The 16,287-nt window shown below is 43.4% G+C and overlaps 1 protein-coding gene across 8 annotated transcripts in view; it reads left to right on the plus strand.

Annotated features, from left to right (window-relative positions):
• Positions 1–16,287, plus strand: part of TGFBR3 (transforming growth factor beta receptor 3) — a 197,995-nt gene that overhangs the window by 140,010 nt on the left and 41,698 nt on the right. For all 8 annotated transcript variants that reach the window (XM_078072769.1, XM_078072770.1, XM_078072771.1 and 5 more), the window contains 3 exons: positions 4,830–5,013; positions 9,493–9,661; positions 11,552–11,699. In XM_078072769.1, coding sequence (XP_077928895.1) covers positions 4,830–5,013; positions 9,493–9,661; positions 11,552–11,699 — 501 coding nt within the window. The remainder of the gene's footprint in view (positions 1–4,829; positions 5,014–9,492; positions 9,662–11,551; positions 11,700–16,287) is intronic.

The following is a 16,287-nucleotide window of genomic DNA, read 5'->3' on the forward strand; positions in this document are numbered from 1 at the left end:
ATATTTGACTGACTTACCATGCTCCTCTGACTTCCTTACTAGACTGTAAGCTCCACAAGGATGGGGAGTTTTGTCTGTCACCTTCTGTACTGTTATCCCAGCATCTCCAGCGGTGCCTGGCACAGTGGAAGCAGGTGCTCAATAAATATTTGTCACAAGTATGTTTAAGGTATAAATTAATGAATATGCGATACCAGTCAGCTGATAGAAAAGCTAATGTGATTTTGGGCCTCATTAAGGGTCCACGTATATATGTAAAGAGATGTAAGGAATTGGCTCACATGATTACGGAGGCTAGCAAGTCCCCAGTTCTGCAGAGTCTGTCCCAGTTTGAATCCGAAGGCCAGCAGGCTACTGTAGAACCAGGAAGAGCTGATGTCCCAGTTTGAAGGAGATGAGTTTGTCAGGCAGGAGAATTTTCTCTTACTCAGAGGGAAGGGTCAGGCCTTCAACTGATTTGAGGCCCACCCATGTTAGGAAGGGCAGTCTGTTTTACTTAGTCTGCTGATTTAAATGTTAATCTCATCCACAGACACCCTCACGGAAATACTCAGAATAATGTTTGACCAACTATCTGGGCACCCTGTAGCCCAATCAGGTTGACACAGAATTAACCATTACAGTGCATTTGCCAGACCGCACCCCAAACCCCAAGTCTTGTCCCGGGCACCACATTTCCGAGACTGTGCTGGTGAAGATCTGAGAACCACAGTATCTGGGGAGGAGTTGAGGGGGCTAGAAATAGTGCCCCGAAGAACCGAAGTCATGATCGGGGTCAAATGACATCTTCAAACATTTGAAGGCTTGTCTCATGGAGAAAAGAAGAAGGAATGCTTGGTCTGGAAGGCATAGCTCAGGCACGTGGGTGGAAGGCAAAGCTTACAGAGAGAACAGAAATCTGCCTTGGGAGCTAATGAGGTGTTCTTTGTGGCAGGGTTAGCTCAGAGGCCAGCTCTGACCAGGAGTCAGAAGTCTCCTGTTCTGGTCTTGCTCCAGTGCTGATTCTCTGACCTTGGGTAGGCCAGTGGCTTCTCTGAGGTTTCTTCCTCTCTACTGTGGAAATCATAGCCTCGTTCACAGGTCGCCCCGAGGATCAGATGGAAATAACATTACCTCCTAAATCTCGGTGGGGGTTGGGGGAGGCCTTTGTCCACGTCCAGCTTTTTCAGAGCCAGGAGAACGGGTGGTCAGGAGGAGTGCTGACTAACCCCTTGCCGCAGCAGAAAATTTCCACTGACCTGCAGTCAGGGACACTTCACTGCCTCTGGCAGCTTTGCTTTCTTCATATTGGAATGTGCCTGAGGAGTGGCAGCTCACTGCTTTTCCAGATTCCTCAGCCGTGAGTGTATGAACCTAGTTGCCGCTGGCCCAGGAGAACACAGACTTGAGCGGGGTTGATGGTACTTGGAGGGATCAGCCAGGAGTTGCCCCTTCTTGGAGAACCAGCCATGCCATAGGATTGCTTTTCTTGCATTTCCAAGTTGCTCCCTATTTCTTCTCTCATTTACACGGTACAGCCCACCTTCCACTCTGAAGAAACACACTCTCTGTAAAACGCTTAAAACTCAAGTGTTTTATTTTATAGCTGTCACATGAATGAGGACAAAAGGAGTGGAGCTTGCCTAAACATTCAGAACTGTGCTGGCAGAGGGACGATGGCCTTTGCACTGTTGTGGGTTTTTCGGTGACAGGCTTGATAAAAATGGCTTTTTAGCACAAGTGAAAAGAAGATTTTACTACAGTGCTTAAGTCATAAAAATCAGATAAACACTGAAGTTCAGTGTTGGTGAGTAACTAAGCCTCGGAGGATTTGGACACAGGTTGGCGTGGTTATCGTTTGGCAGGTAGACGGTTCAGGAACTTTTTCTTAGGCAGGCATTGTCAAAACAAGGTTGAAGCTAAACCGTCCCCACTGGTTTTGCTTAAATAGAACTGGCATCAGGACATCTGGCAAGTGTCATTACCACAACTCACAGCACTTCGTGGTGCCTGATACATAGTAGGTGTGCAGGACGTGGCAACTATTGTTCGAGGTCATGGCTTAGTCCAGTGTCGTAATGATTAGTTCTGGGCTTCCTGGGCCAATACAAACCAGGAAGCTTCCCTTATTCTTTATTAAGTACTCGACAGCCCAACTTCTAGCATAGAGAGGGCTGTCAATTTGGGGATCCAATCTGGGAATCCAGTAGATATTTGAATGTTACTAATATGTGGTCAGTTCAAAGTGTAGACCAGGATTTCTCAGTCACAGTACTATTGACATTTTGGATAATTCTTTTTTTTTTTTTCCTAAAGATTTTATTTATTTATTTGAGGGAGAGAGAAAGAACATGAGAGAGGGAAGGGTCAGAGGGAGAAGCAGGCTCCCCGCTGAACAGGAAGCCTGATACGGGACTCGATCCTGGGACTCCAGGATCATGACCTGAGCCGAAGGCAGTCGCTTAACCAACTGAGCCACCCAGGCGCCCCAACATTTTGGATAATTCTTGATTGTGGGGGCTGCTCTGTGCATTGTAGGATGTTTAGCAGCATCCCTGGGCTCTGTTCGGTAGATAGCTCCTCCCTCGCAATTGTGACAATAAAAAATATTTCCAGACATTGCCAAAAGTCCCAAGGGTGACAAAATCACCCCAGTTGAGAACCACTGGTATAGAGGAAGCTGCAAGGTACCCACACTGCCCCTGACCTATAATAATGCTTTTCAAACTATGGATCACTCAGTACCAACTAACGCAGGGCTTCTCGACCGTGGCTGACCTTGGGAATCCCTCAGGGAGCCTTAAAATATTCCGATGTCTGGGTCCCATCCCAAAGATTCTAATTGGTCTGGGATGTGGCCTGGACCTTAGGATATTTTAGAAGCTCTTAAGTGCTTCTACTTTTCAGCCAAGAGTGAGACCACAGCATTAGTAGGTCATGGAATCAATTTGGTGAAGAACTTCTTTGCTAGCATTTAAAACAATACAGTAGTGCCCCCTTACCTGCAATTTTACTTTCCATGTTTTTTTTTTTTTTTTTATTGGTGGTCAGCTGCAGCCTAGAAACAGATGATCCACCTTCTGACAAATTGTCAGGAGGTCAGTGGTACCCTAACACTGCATCACAATGCCTGTGTCATTAACCTCACTTCATCTCCTCACGTAGGCATTTTTTTAAAGATGGATTTATTTATTTTAGGGAGAGAAAGAGTGCACAAGCAGGGGGGAGGGGCCGAGGGAGAGAGAGAGAGAGTCTCAAGCAGCATCCCGATGAGCGTGGAGCCCAACATGGGGCTCGATCTCATGACCCTGAGATCATGACCTGAGCCAAAATCAAGAGTCGGACACAACCAACTGAGCCAGCCAGGAGCTCCTGCTCACGCAAGCATTTTATCATCTGACATCATCACAGGGTGAATATAGTATAATAAGATAGTTTGAAGAGACCACATTCACATAACTTTTGTTTATAACATATTGTTTTAATTGCTCTATTTTATCACTAATTATTAATCTCTTACTGTGCGTCATTTATAAATTAAACTTTATTATAGTTATGTATGTATAGGAAAAAAATGGTATACGTAGGGTTCAGTACTATCTGTGGTTTCAGGCACCCACTGGGTGTCTTGGGAGGTATGCCCCACAGATAAGGGGAGACTACTGTATATACATATAATTGAATGGAAAATATTAAGGCCAGCACGATAGTTAGGATAAGTACTATTTTGTATGTACGTTAAGCTTGAAAACACTGCCGTAAGCAATAGAACCATAAGCAAAATCCGTGTTCTCAACCTGCTTTTAGTCTGGTTATTTATAATCCCTTCAGAAACTATTTTGCTTTTTGTTAGTGGTAAATTGTTAATGTGAAATTTAATACATTTATAGTTGTGTGACTTAGGAATTTATGAACCTTTTTGCTGACAGTTTGAGGTTTCACCCTGATATTAATAAAACCAGTTATTTTTGCAAAAGCTAGCCAATTAAGATGACATGCATATTTTCACCAACTAAATTTGATTACAGTGCAGCAACAAGATGATAATTTTCCTCCTTTGTATGTGTTAATTATATATACCATGATGTGCTGGGTCAGCAATTGTCTAAATACATCGAGCAAGAATGTGGCACTTGCATAAATCATGCTGAAAGTTTTATGAGGATCAGTCTAACAGCCTCTTGACTTCATTATCTGTGGGTATTTGAGGGTCTTACACAATAAACGGTAACATACATGCATCTTTCTTCTAGGAAGCAGTGTAATGTGGTAGAAGACTGGCAGTCTCCAGTCATTCTTTTTATCTCCGTGTTCAGGAGAACATAAACCAAAGGGGGATTCTTGCTGTGTCTCCGTGGTGGTGACTGTCGGTAGATGCTATGGTCGTGGAAGACCTAGAAGTGAAGTTTACTTGCTACTGGGACTTTGGGTTGCTTGTCCTGATCTTGAAGCCCACTACAAGCCCATGACAACACTCACCAAGACTTTCTGCTCAACTTGAAACCCATTACTTGAAATTACTTCAATGTAATTGAAATGAATTGTATCAGAAAAAAACAGCAATGATAATTCACAATGCACTCTGCAGTCTCTCATCACAGAGTTCTTTGAAAATTCTTACGTACATCCTGCATCATTGGTAGTTTTGTTGTTTTCTGGGAGAAGTAGCCTTGGGACTGTTTCTTGAATCAGCTGCTGAAATAAGATGATCTGCCTGTATAACAAAGAGAAGAGGTCGGATTGACAAATACCCATTGGTTGATAAGTGCCTTCTCTAATTAAGATTTAGCTCCCGGTGACTGCACCACATTAAATATGTATGTTCCTCTATTCTATTCTATTTCCTCTAGGTGTCTCAGGGTTCCATGGTCCAATTTTCATCAGGAAACTTCTCCTTGTCAGCAGAAACAGAAGAAAGGAGCTTCCCCCATGGAAACGAACATCTGTTAAATTGGGCTCGAAAGGAGTACGGAGCAGTCACTTCATTCACTGAACTCAAGATAGCAAGAAACATTTATATTAAAGTGGGAGAAGGTAAATTTTATGTGGTTTCAATTAATGACTGATTTATGACAATCAGTTGTTTTCTTTTCAGAGAGCAGGTGGTTAGGGCAAGGAATCATAGAATTACAGAATGTTGGAGCTGGCAGGGACCCGGGAGATCATTGGGCCTGCTCCCCTCATGCTCCCTCCTTCCCTTTTTCCTTCGGAGGAGACAGGCCTGGTAACAGCCAAGCAGGAAATGGGGAGTAGCATGGTTGAGAGAGGAGGAGGTTGTGGTGTAGGGTTTAGAAGACATCCATGCACAGAAGTCAGAGTAAGGGAAGGGTGAGAATCTGAGGTGAGGGAAAGGAGGTGATCACTAATGGAAAGAAGGAAGAGTTGCCAGAATGAGTCAACAGTTAGGGCATCCCCTTACCGATTAACCTGCAAACATTGGAAGCCAATGTTAGTTTATGGTCTTGAAACATCAGTTAGATTTTGGACAATAGCAGAGGAAAAGTGTTTGAATATATTTTTAATACCCATGCCAGTTACAAGGACAAAATTATTGGAGAACGAAACTGTGTGGCCTTGATCAGAGATGGCCCATTTTAATTTCCTTGCCTTGCAGAAGGATATATATATCTGGTCACTCAGCTTGAAGGCCCATTTTTAAAAATAACTTGTTTCATCATTATTTTTAGTTGAGTATATTTGGAGCCCCCCTAAGTTACTAGAAATAACAACTCTTGTGAATGAGTTCTTGTTATAGTCAGGTGATTATGTGAAAACTGCATGTCACATTGGCAGCGTCCATCTGCTTTCTGTTGAATTCTGCAGCACTTGCCACCTCTAACACAGGCAGCGTGACAACACAGCATGGGTTATTGAATGCTTGCTCTCGGCCCGTTGTGTGACAGGTGCAGGAAAGGCAGACCCTGGTGCTGGAGTGTGTGCTGTGTGCAGAGGCCACATCGGGTGCTTTTCCCATGGACCCCACTGAGCCTCGCCAGCGATCCTAGGAGGAAGCCATTATTTCCACCATTTTACAGAGGGGTTAGTGGTGGGTGAAGCTAGCTTGCTCAAATCCACATTATTAGCACAAATCCACATTATTAGCAAGGGGTGAAGCCAGAATTCAAACCCAGGTTTCCTGACTCTTGAGTCTAATGCTTGTTTCCTGATGCCGTATAGTAAGTCTTAGCCAAGTAAGCACAACCTAAAAATGCAAGTAGGCACCTGGATGGAAAGACTTGTTTCACAGAGTAGAGAGAAGAGTTTTAGATGAGTGTTGGACTCAAAAAGTTGAAGTTTGTTACTGGACTCTGAGGGTGGTCAGGTAGCTTATAATAGAAGTCAAATCCCATTGGAACAAAATGAAAAACCTCTTTTAACAAAGATTCTAAGCCCTGCCAGTGGTCTGCGTTTCTGAAGGAGAACTCCAGTAGCATAAAAGAATGCTGATTATTCACCCTTTGCCCCCTAGAATTTGTTAGAATAAGAAAATGTATTACAGTAACACTTAGAATGTTGAGCTGTTCTCCTGACAGTGCATGAACTTCTATGTGCAGTCGTCTCCTGCCTTGAGAGTGAGGAGTTTAGTGACGTCCCCAGGGCCACACGCTGAGCCAGGGAAGAACTTAAAGGACCTGGTGTCCAGTCCAGTAAAAGCTGATGACTCCTTGATAACACCTTTGGAGCCCCTGGGTATGAGTCACTGGTAGACAGCATGGAGAAGAGCAGCTGGGAGAAATGAGGGTCCTTGGTTAGGTTGGTGGACCACAAGGTGATGTCGTCTATCACCATGGATCAGGCTCCACTGAGCAGGATTCATCAGCCAGCTTCCCAGAACCTGACTTGTCTCTACCTTGCTTGAGTCCAGGGATCCCAGGCCATGAGCCTCCTCTTGCTGTATCCCCCAGTGGCTCTCAAATATGGTTCCCGCCCCAGCAGCATCCTCATCACCTGGGAACTTATTAGAAATGCCAATTCTTGGGCCCACCCAAGACTAACTGGATTGAAAACTCTGGGGGTGGGGTCTAGCCACCTGTGTTTTAACAAGCATTCCTGGTGATTCGGATACGTGCTAACATTAGAGAACTACTACTCTAACCTGCATACCTAGAGTGGAAGAATCGAGGAGTTTCAGTTCTTATCCCAGCCAGTCTCGTTAACTGTGAGACTTCAAGCAACCCTCTGATTTGCCACCTATGCCTCAGTTTCCACAGCAAGAAAATGAGGAGTTTGCATTACCCCCCATGTTCCCAGAGTATATCATTCTAGGTTGCAAAGTCATTTGTCAGTCCTTTCCTAAAATACAAATAAGCATGTGACTTTTTTCCCCAAAAAACTTGCCAGGTTTCTACGCGGGGATTCCCCTTTGTGGTTTCCTTTCTACTTGGCAGTTGGTGTAAGTTTTGATGCCAGGCGTGCGGAAGGTCGTTTGGGGGAAAAAGAACTCATACACACACATGTATACACAACAGAGAGTGATCAGCTTATTCAACTTAGTGACAGTGGCATCTGGGACCAGCCCTTAATAACGGCAACTTTTAAACAAACCTTTCCTAGACACAACGTGGGTGAGTTTTTTGTTGTTTGTCTCAAATCTCACATCATTGTTTGTCAATTCAGGAAGCCTACACCATGTGCCCACTCTACGCCAGATGCAAACCAGGCACACCTGTGAACTGGATGGATCTACAGGCCAGAGTCCCAAGAGGGTCCTAGTCTCTTGAGTTCCGGACTAGCTTTTCTCCGACCCATACACACCCCCTCTGATTCTTGATTCCATTTCAGTCTTGCCACCCCGGTATCATTTTCCATCCTGTGATCTGGGGGAGGCATCCGCAGGCCTGCAGCTGCACGGTGTGCATTCCTCATCTGTTCATCTGGCAAAACCCTCAGCAGATGTGGGGGTGGGGGGAGGCTGCTCCAGCCGCCGGAGTCAGCGGAGCCCTGGCCTCTTCTCTCTGAGGGGGTCTGTAGGGAAGAATGCAGGGTGAAGAGCCTGCCTGCTGGGGCCTCTTGAGCTCCTCTGGTCCCCTCTGGTCTCGGCCTGGTGCCGAGGGCGCCACGGTGCCCGCAGCCAGGATGCCTCCATGTGCGCTGTAGACTTCAGCACGAGGGAGGTGATGCAGGCTTGGGGGGTTTGGGAGCAGGGCAGCATCAACCCAATCTGGGGACCTCCTGGGCCGATCCCGCTCTCCTGAGTGAAACCTGCACATGAATTTGAACCCCAGCATCCTGTCTGTTAAATGAAAGAGGCAGAAGGTTGTTTCATTAACGTGCCAGGGCTCTGATTAATTACCCCTTCTGAAAAAAAGTTTGCTACACCTAGAACTTCCTTGACACTGGTCCCAGCTGTCACACAGCCAGCATTTTCAAGTTCTGTTTAAACATTTAAACCACTGGCTGGAAATCCCATCAAGCGCAGTGCTGTGTAAACGGCATGTGTAAACGGGAGTATCTTCAGACTCTCGGTACTTGTGTCGCTTTCCCTGGTGGAGGTGATGAGCAGCCCTCAGCACAACGAGATGATGTTTGTGAAAGCACCTTGTAAACTGTAAAGTATTACCAAAGTATTAGTCATCTGTGTCAAGATTGTGAGAAAGAGTGGAAGTCTGCCCTCATTGTTTGCCCCGAACTCCTTCCTTCAGTCTTTAGATCTGTAGTGTTGTGGTGAATAAATATGAGGGAATGACTAATTCTCCATAGCAGGCCAGAGAATTAATTAGGTGGTTGGTTCTCCTATTAATTGAAATAACAAATATCCAAGGAGGAGCATATCTGGGGAATAGGAAATAACAAATATCCAAGGAGGAGCATATCTGGGGAATTGGATAGATCATGATTTCAGCAGCGAGTATGCAGGCTATGAACTACCTATTGGATTTTATGTGCTTGGTAGACAGAAGACAACACAAGTCTGCAACTCAGAAAAGGAGTGATGATCTAGGTGCAAGTTGAAGCCCTGGGAGTGATGGAGATCATCTGGGAAGAATATGAGATGAAACGGGGATTGAGGAAGGAACGGGGTTCTTAGCCTTGGTTTTGTATCAGAATCAACTATGGAGCTCTTCAAAAAGAAAGCTTCCTAGGCGGCCCCCACCCCCGCCCCAGATCTTCCAAATCAGAATCTCTGGGATGGGGTCCCAAATGGGTGGATTCTGGTGTGCACCGAAGATTGAGGATTGCTGGTGTTTAAAGAATGGGCAGAGGAGGAGGAACCAGGGAAAGGGACAAGAGATAGGTCAGAGGAAGTGGATGAGGACAAAGCAGTCTCACAGGGAACAGGAAAGGAGAAGATTTAGACCCAAAGAGACCAATAGAGTTGGTCAGTAGGAGGTCACTGGCGACCATATGGGAGGCATTTCAGGCCATGGCTGAGGAGTTCTAAGGCACTTCCTAGGGCTTGTGTTTCCCTGTGTCCTGAACCTGCTCAGTGTCACTGTCGCCTTCTTCCCTTCGATTCTGGTTACCACGTAGCTCAGCGGTTTGACGGATTATCCTGGGCTTCTTTACTTTCAGATCAAGTGTTCCCTCCCACATGCAACATAGGGAAGAATTTTCTCTCGCTCAATTACCTTGCTGAGTACCTTCAGCCCAAAGCAGCAGAGGGTTGTGTGATATCCAGCCAGCCCCAGGATAAGGAAGTACACATCATTGAGTTAATTACCCCCAACTCTAACCCCTACAGGTAAGTGAGTGTGATTGTGTGTGTGTGTGTGTGTGTGTGTGTGTGTGTTTTGAACTGAGAAGAGATGAAAGGGGTGCCTGGATGGTGCAGTCAGTTAAGCGTCCAACTCTTGGTTTCTGTTCAGGTCATGGTCTCCCGGTCATGACATTGAGCCTGTGTAGGACTCCTGGCTCAGCGCAGAGTGTGCTTGAGAGTCTCTCCCTCTCCCCCTACCCCTCCCCCCGCTTGCTCTCTCTCCCTTTCTCTCTCTCAAATAAATAAATAAAATCTTAAAAAAGAGAGAGAGAGAGATGAAAATAAAGATCTTTACTGACTTGAGGCAGAGAGAGGTACAGCCCTTCCTGTGTAGAAGGTTAGATGCTTTGGGTGAATTAACAGAAGTTTTGAAAAAGGAAGTGAAGGCACCAATGGTATATTTTATTTTCTACATCTGTCTCTAGATCCCCTATATTCTAGATAAGTTTCTGAAGCCTCTTCTGAACTTCTGGACACTGATATCTCCTTTGAGGTTATCCCTGATAAAAAATAATTATATGCCTTATTAACATAATTATAATTTTAATAACATTCTGTTTTTAATAAAATTCTGTTCCTAGCATTCTAGTAGCATATTTGCACTCATACTTTAAAGCTGTGTGTGTGTGTGTGTGTAGGTGTGACCCTTCATGGTGACACACCAGAGAGCCATTAGATACAACCTGCCTCTTGCTTGTGTTCTTTTTCTCCTTCTACCCTCAACTTCTTGCCCCAGGACTAAAAATTTAACTCTCCCCGCCAAGAATGGTTAGGGAATTAAAAAAGAGAATAAAAGAGGAAAAGTGGCTCTTTCTCCCACTTTAGCCTGCATTCCTGTGGACTAGTGACTTAAAATGTAAATTTATATTGTAGAGGGATTTCAAAGTTAAAATTCTAATCAAATTTTGCTTTCAAAAGTGAATAAACTACACATCAGTTTTGGGAAGATTCCATTCTGTCCCACATGAAGAATTTCGTGGAAAATTTAAAAGAGAACGGGAATAGAAGAAATCTGGCAAATGTGCTTAGATATTAAGCCTTAGGCTTCATTTGAGTATATCATTCATCATATGCTTTACAAGTGTGTAAAACCAAATGGAAAGAAATACTTTCCTTTAAACTCAGAATGACAGAAATGTTATTGTTTGGTTAAAAAAAATCTCTTTTATACTGAATTCTTAGAAGTTTGGGTTGTGTTCATCAATTTTCCAGTAAGCACTTGGTTGGCCATCTGTTTTCTTTATTTTAATAACTGTATATCCAGAAGTTTGGGAAAGTAAATATAGATATGATTCTGTAGCTAATGTTAATGGCTTAAGCAAACCTTATATAATATAGTCAAATTTTCTAGCCTTTTGCTTAGTTTATCTGAAGTGTCCTAGTTTGGTTTTTTTGTTTGTTTGTTTGTTTTGTTTTTATTACCAGGCCTCCCTCCTCCCTGCCACCTTCCTTACCAAACTGGCACTTAAATTTCTGGTTTTGAAGGATTTTGAGCATATAGGAAATTGGAAAGTTACACATTGAAGGTGTTGAAGGTTGAAAAGCAACAATTCTGCTTTAAAAGTACACTCCTCTGGTTGCCCAAGTCCATTTCAAACAGTGGATGCATTAAGTAACCATCTTTTTTTTTTTTCCTAAAGAAGGAGAAAAATTTTAGCATCCAATTATCAGCAGGCATATTTGTCTATTGTTATGTAAAACCATTTTGTTTTGTGTGCACTAACAATCTGTTTTGCACATGTCATTTGCCTGGGATCAACTCCAGCTTTTTAATCAACTGGCCAGACACTGGAAACATGAAGACTTGGAAGAGAGGAGAGAGTTGCAACTTTCTGGCATTTGAGTCTTAACTTTGCCTTTGTTTTCCATTCACAGTGCTTTCCAGGTGGACATAATAATTGACATAAGACCTTCTCGAAAGGACCTTGAGGTGGTCAAAAATCTCGTCCTGATCTTGAAGTGCAAAAAGTCTGTCAACTGGGTGATCAAGTCTTTTGATGTTAAGGGAAACCTGAAAGTTGTTGTAAGTTGGTCGAGCATTTCTTTGTTTTGATGCATGGCAGCAATTTAAGCTGTGCTTAATGGGTGTTATTTTTGTGAAGTTTCTGCTTCTCTGAGCTCTCTCTGTTGTTTTTCACTTTGTGAAATAGGCTGCTCCTTGGTTTCTCCTGACAAGGGCAGACAGTGTAGTGGTTAAAAGCGTGGCCTCTGGGGTCAAGATCGAGATTTGAGTCCAGACTCTGCCATTTAAAAACGGTGACCTTGGGCTAGTCCCTTAACCTCTCTGGACCCTGTTGCCTCATTTGTGAAATTCCTGAAGTGTATGACTGTAGTTTCCAGTCAGAGTAAGTGTAGAATAATGAGCATAATGGGGCCTTTCATGGTTGACAGTCCTGTAAGGGCCTCAGTGTCATGGTACTGAATATCAGCTCTTACTTTAGGGTGAGGTATTTAGGGAAGGTGTGGAAAATTGCGCTGACCCCAGCTCCTACTGTTGACTTTTCTTTTTGAGATAAGTACATGCTATTGGCGTGTCTTTTTGCTTCTTCTAACTTCTGAGAGAGAAACACTGATAAAAGAATCACAGTAACGGAGAGGTTAGTGAAATGATACAGGAAGAGTACCCCCAGCCTATTCCCTAAGCATTATTTTCATGAAGGAAATATACTTAAGAAATTTAATTGGTTGGTGTGATAGGCAAACAGCAGCTAATCTCCTGAAAAGTTGAATGTTGAAATTTAGTAAAATAAATTTTTTTTAAAGATTTGTTTATTTATTTGAGAGAGAGAGTGGGGGAAAGGTCAGAAGGAGAGGGAGAGAGAATCTCAAGCAGACTCCATATTAAGTGTGGAGCCTGACGCGGGGCTCGATCCCACAACCCCAAGATCATGACCTGAGCTGAAACCAAGAGTCGGACACTTAACTGACTGCACCACCGAGGTGCCCCAAAATAAATCTTTTTCAAATATGTTTAGGAAGATAACTGTTTGACAGAGTATTGCACAAATTACATTGAAAGTTAAAGGAAAACTCCCCCTCTTCATTTTTAGGAATATAACTATCTTAGAATCTCTTTTGTAGATTTCAATTTTTGTGCATTGTCTTTTTAAAAAATTGTGTCTGATTCCTTTTTCAGTACCTGCATTGTATCAGTTGGAGAGGATTTTATGTTTTCAGTATTTGGCGGGGGAGGGCTGCCTTTGGTTTGGGTGTTATCTATCCTTCAGTGTGATACAGCAGTGAACAAAGCCGGTGCTCCCCTAGGTACCGTCGTGCACGAGCACTCACCAGAGGCAGCAGGCAAAGCCATGAGCATACACATCTTAATTTTAAAGTAATCGTTTCTGGTTCCTGTGGGTTTTTTTTTTTTTAAACTTTGAGAGGATCCAAATAAACCATCGTGTGTAAGGGTGATCCATTAATTTGGTGTCGAGAACAAAGCCCAGCCGTGATTTTCTGAAGTCAGAGCTGTTTTGATTGCTTTCCCTGGCATGGCATGAGGGGTGTTGGTGACCTGGGGTGTCTACAGCATTTGCTGCCTGGCACACCAACCAAATGTTTTTAATTTTCAGAATAACAAAAACAGGAAAGGGAATCATGCTTTGAAAGGCAAAAACATACGGTACATTTTAATTCCCTGCTGGAGTTGTGTAAATGTTCTTTCGGCCCTGACCCTTCAGTGGCTCTTTCTGTACCTGAGCATGTGTTCCTGGAGTTCGCTGTGAATGCCTTCACTTTTCATATGAATAAGAAAGGCTAGAAATGAGATTGCTCATCCCAGTGCAAGATCTGTTTATATTCCCCTCTTTGGCTGTACTCCTGTTCCAGGCCAATTTTGGACAATGCATGACAACATTACTAAACAATTAGGTAATGTTGCATGATGTTCTTTTTTATTCTCCCAATCCGTTTCATGCTTTGTGATTTCCTAACTGCCAGTCTCAGATGTGAATTCTGCCTGTGCTGTGAGGGGAATGTCCCTGCTACTAAAAAAACATACAGTCATGCTTAGAAAGGGGATAGGGTTTATAGTGGCCTTGTTCATAGTATTTTCTTCAGAGACAGCCTGGTAGAGTGGCAAGAGCCATGGCTTTGGAGCCTGACAGGGCTGGAATCAAATCCCATTTCTGATTGTCATTCCTCTTAGTTGGTAGAGGAATGGCAATCCTTAGTTGATAGTCTGTGGCCTTACCTACGAAATGGGTATGATGATAGTACTCACCTCGAGAGTTCTTGTGAGGTATGGTAGAGTTTGTTCATTCCTTCATTCATTTACTTGTTCAACAAACATTTGTCAGGTGCCTCCTGGGTATTTCGTCTAAAGCACTTGCCACACTGGGTGTACATGGTGGGTTCTCCACCATACGTGCTATTTCTGTGCATCTCAGGGTTCCCCTCTCTAATCAGGGAATAAGAATGCCCATCTCCTTATATTTTACAGGAGAATTAAAGAACATATGTAAAGCTTCTAGCACAATGCTTGCCATAAAAAGGGAGTTCATCTTCCTTCCACAAGCAATTTTTCAAAAATTTGTCTATAAGAGCAACTTCTCTAAACAAAGTGAAAAACAAAATGTCTACTAAAAGAATTATAAGGAACTTGATGGGGTAAATGTAAAGAAGAACCCCATTAAACATGAATGGCATGTGTGTGCTTGTAGGGGGTGGGGCATAGGGCAGAATGCACCCTCCAAATGACAGAATGGTCCAAAGAGATGCAAAGGGCAGGACTGTGGACAAGAACGGGAATACTAGAAGCATCCACAATGCCCAGCTCTGGCTCTTTCTTCAGGCCCCTTATGGACCATGCATAATCACATTTTGGAAGAACCTCCAAAACATAAAAGAATAGATGGAGGAAACTTATTAGAAATTTTTTGTTATACTATTTCAGATGACCTTAGCACTTCAAAGTTGATGATAGGCAGCTTGTTCTTAGAAAAGACATGTTTTAATCCCAGTGGGAATATGCATTACATCTCTGACCAACCTCTCCCCCTCCACCATCAGTTCTGATGCAAGTGTGTGTTTGGCAGTGGAGGGGAAGGAGGGAGGGAGGTGCTTGGACTCTACCTAGCTCACCATCCTTCACAAAGATGTGGCTGAAACATAGTGGTGATATTTGGAGGACCCCCTCCCCGGGAAAACTCCCATTTGGAGTAGCTACACTGAAGCCTTGGAAAAGCCTGGGAACTCCCAGAAATACAGGGTGAGGAATTCGCTCATTGCTGGGAAGGAACCAACTTGCCAAGCCTTGCTGTTTTACAAATGTGTAGTAGATAGATTTCTAGCTTTGTAAGTCCTGAGGCGTAATCAATATGAGTTGTACTGACAGCTCCTAGATTTAATGTGGAAAGGTGTAAACAAATCATTCCATACTGGTACAAAAAAGACAGGTGGCAGTTGTGATGATAGTATTCTGGAAATACAGTATTTTCTCAGCTGTCCAACAACATGAAAGACTAGGGCAGATGAGGCCAAGCAGTCCTGTTTAGGCCAGTGTTGCAAGTCCAGCCAACCAAAACGACATGCTGCTTTGAAAGGCTAGAAGCTGCGCCTAAGAAACTAAGTTTTAAGAACGAATTGGATCCTTCTTCACCTCATTTTAGTTTAGTTTTTTTTTTAACCCTTCCTTCCCCCAAGACATTTTCTCTGAATCAAAGTAAGAGCTAGAAGATTCCAAACCTGTGAAACTGAGTTTTTCACAAATGGCTGCGAAGCATGGTTCCTTCGCATGCATGATTGTGACTGGCCAGTCACACAGCTTCAGAGAAGCACTTTGGGTAACAGAAAAATACCCTGGGGGAGAGCCTTTGAGCTTTGAATTGAAAATATGTGTCCTCAGCCAATATCCCACAACCAAAGAGGCCAAGAGAACTTAGAGCCTGTGAATCCTCTATGGTTTTGCAGTGGGAAAGGATTAATATTTAGTCCTGTTAGGGGCAAATAGAATGGGAAACAAATGGGGAATTTGGGAAAAAATGCTGCATGTATGCAGGAGAAAATAATTGGGCATGGAAATTAAAGTGATCTTTATAGGGCATGAAAATGGTCTGATCTGCATGCCGGCAGGGCTTGCCAGCCTTGTTGGAGCACTTGTTGGAAAGGTGGTGCCTTGGGTTTGGCACCTCCCCTGCAGCATTCAGCTCCCTCGCATCCGACAAGATCACTGCCCTAGGAGCCAGGTGATGTGGAAATTGACCATCCGTGTCTTGGTTACTCAGTCCTTTCTTGGAAGGATTTCTGTCGTTCACTATTAATTTTGTAACTAATTACCAAGTGAAAGTCAACTTGTATTGCTGGATGAAATATTGGTTAGAGAGACAATAACCCAAATTAAGGAATTAATATTTAAAAGACAAAATCTAAGCATATTGAGTTGATAAACTTGACAAATGAGTACAGTGACAGGATCACTAAATTGATCATAAATTATAACTGAAATATCAGTACTGGTTATTTCACCATATGGAATTTAATAGTTTACAAAGATGAGACGGTCTCCACAGTGAAGTAACTAGGTTGTGCCTTCTTTCATTTAAATCTAGGGTACCGGAGATAGAAGCAGGGACATATTTTTGGCAGGATAACATGCACATCTGTATATTTTA

Source organism: Halichoerus grypus, chromosome 5, assembly GCF_964656455.1.
Source record: "Halichoerus grypus chromosome 5, mHalGry1.hap1.1, whole genome shotgun sequence".
NCBI classification, from domain to species: domain Eukaryota; kingdom Metazoa; phylum Chordata; class Mammalia; order Carnivora; family Phocidae; genus Halichoerus; species Halichoerus grypus.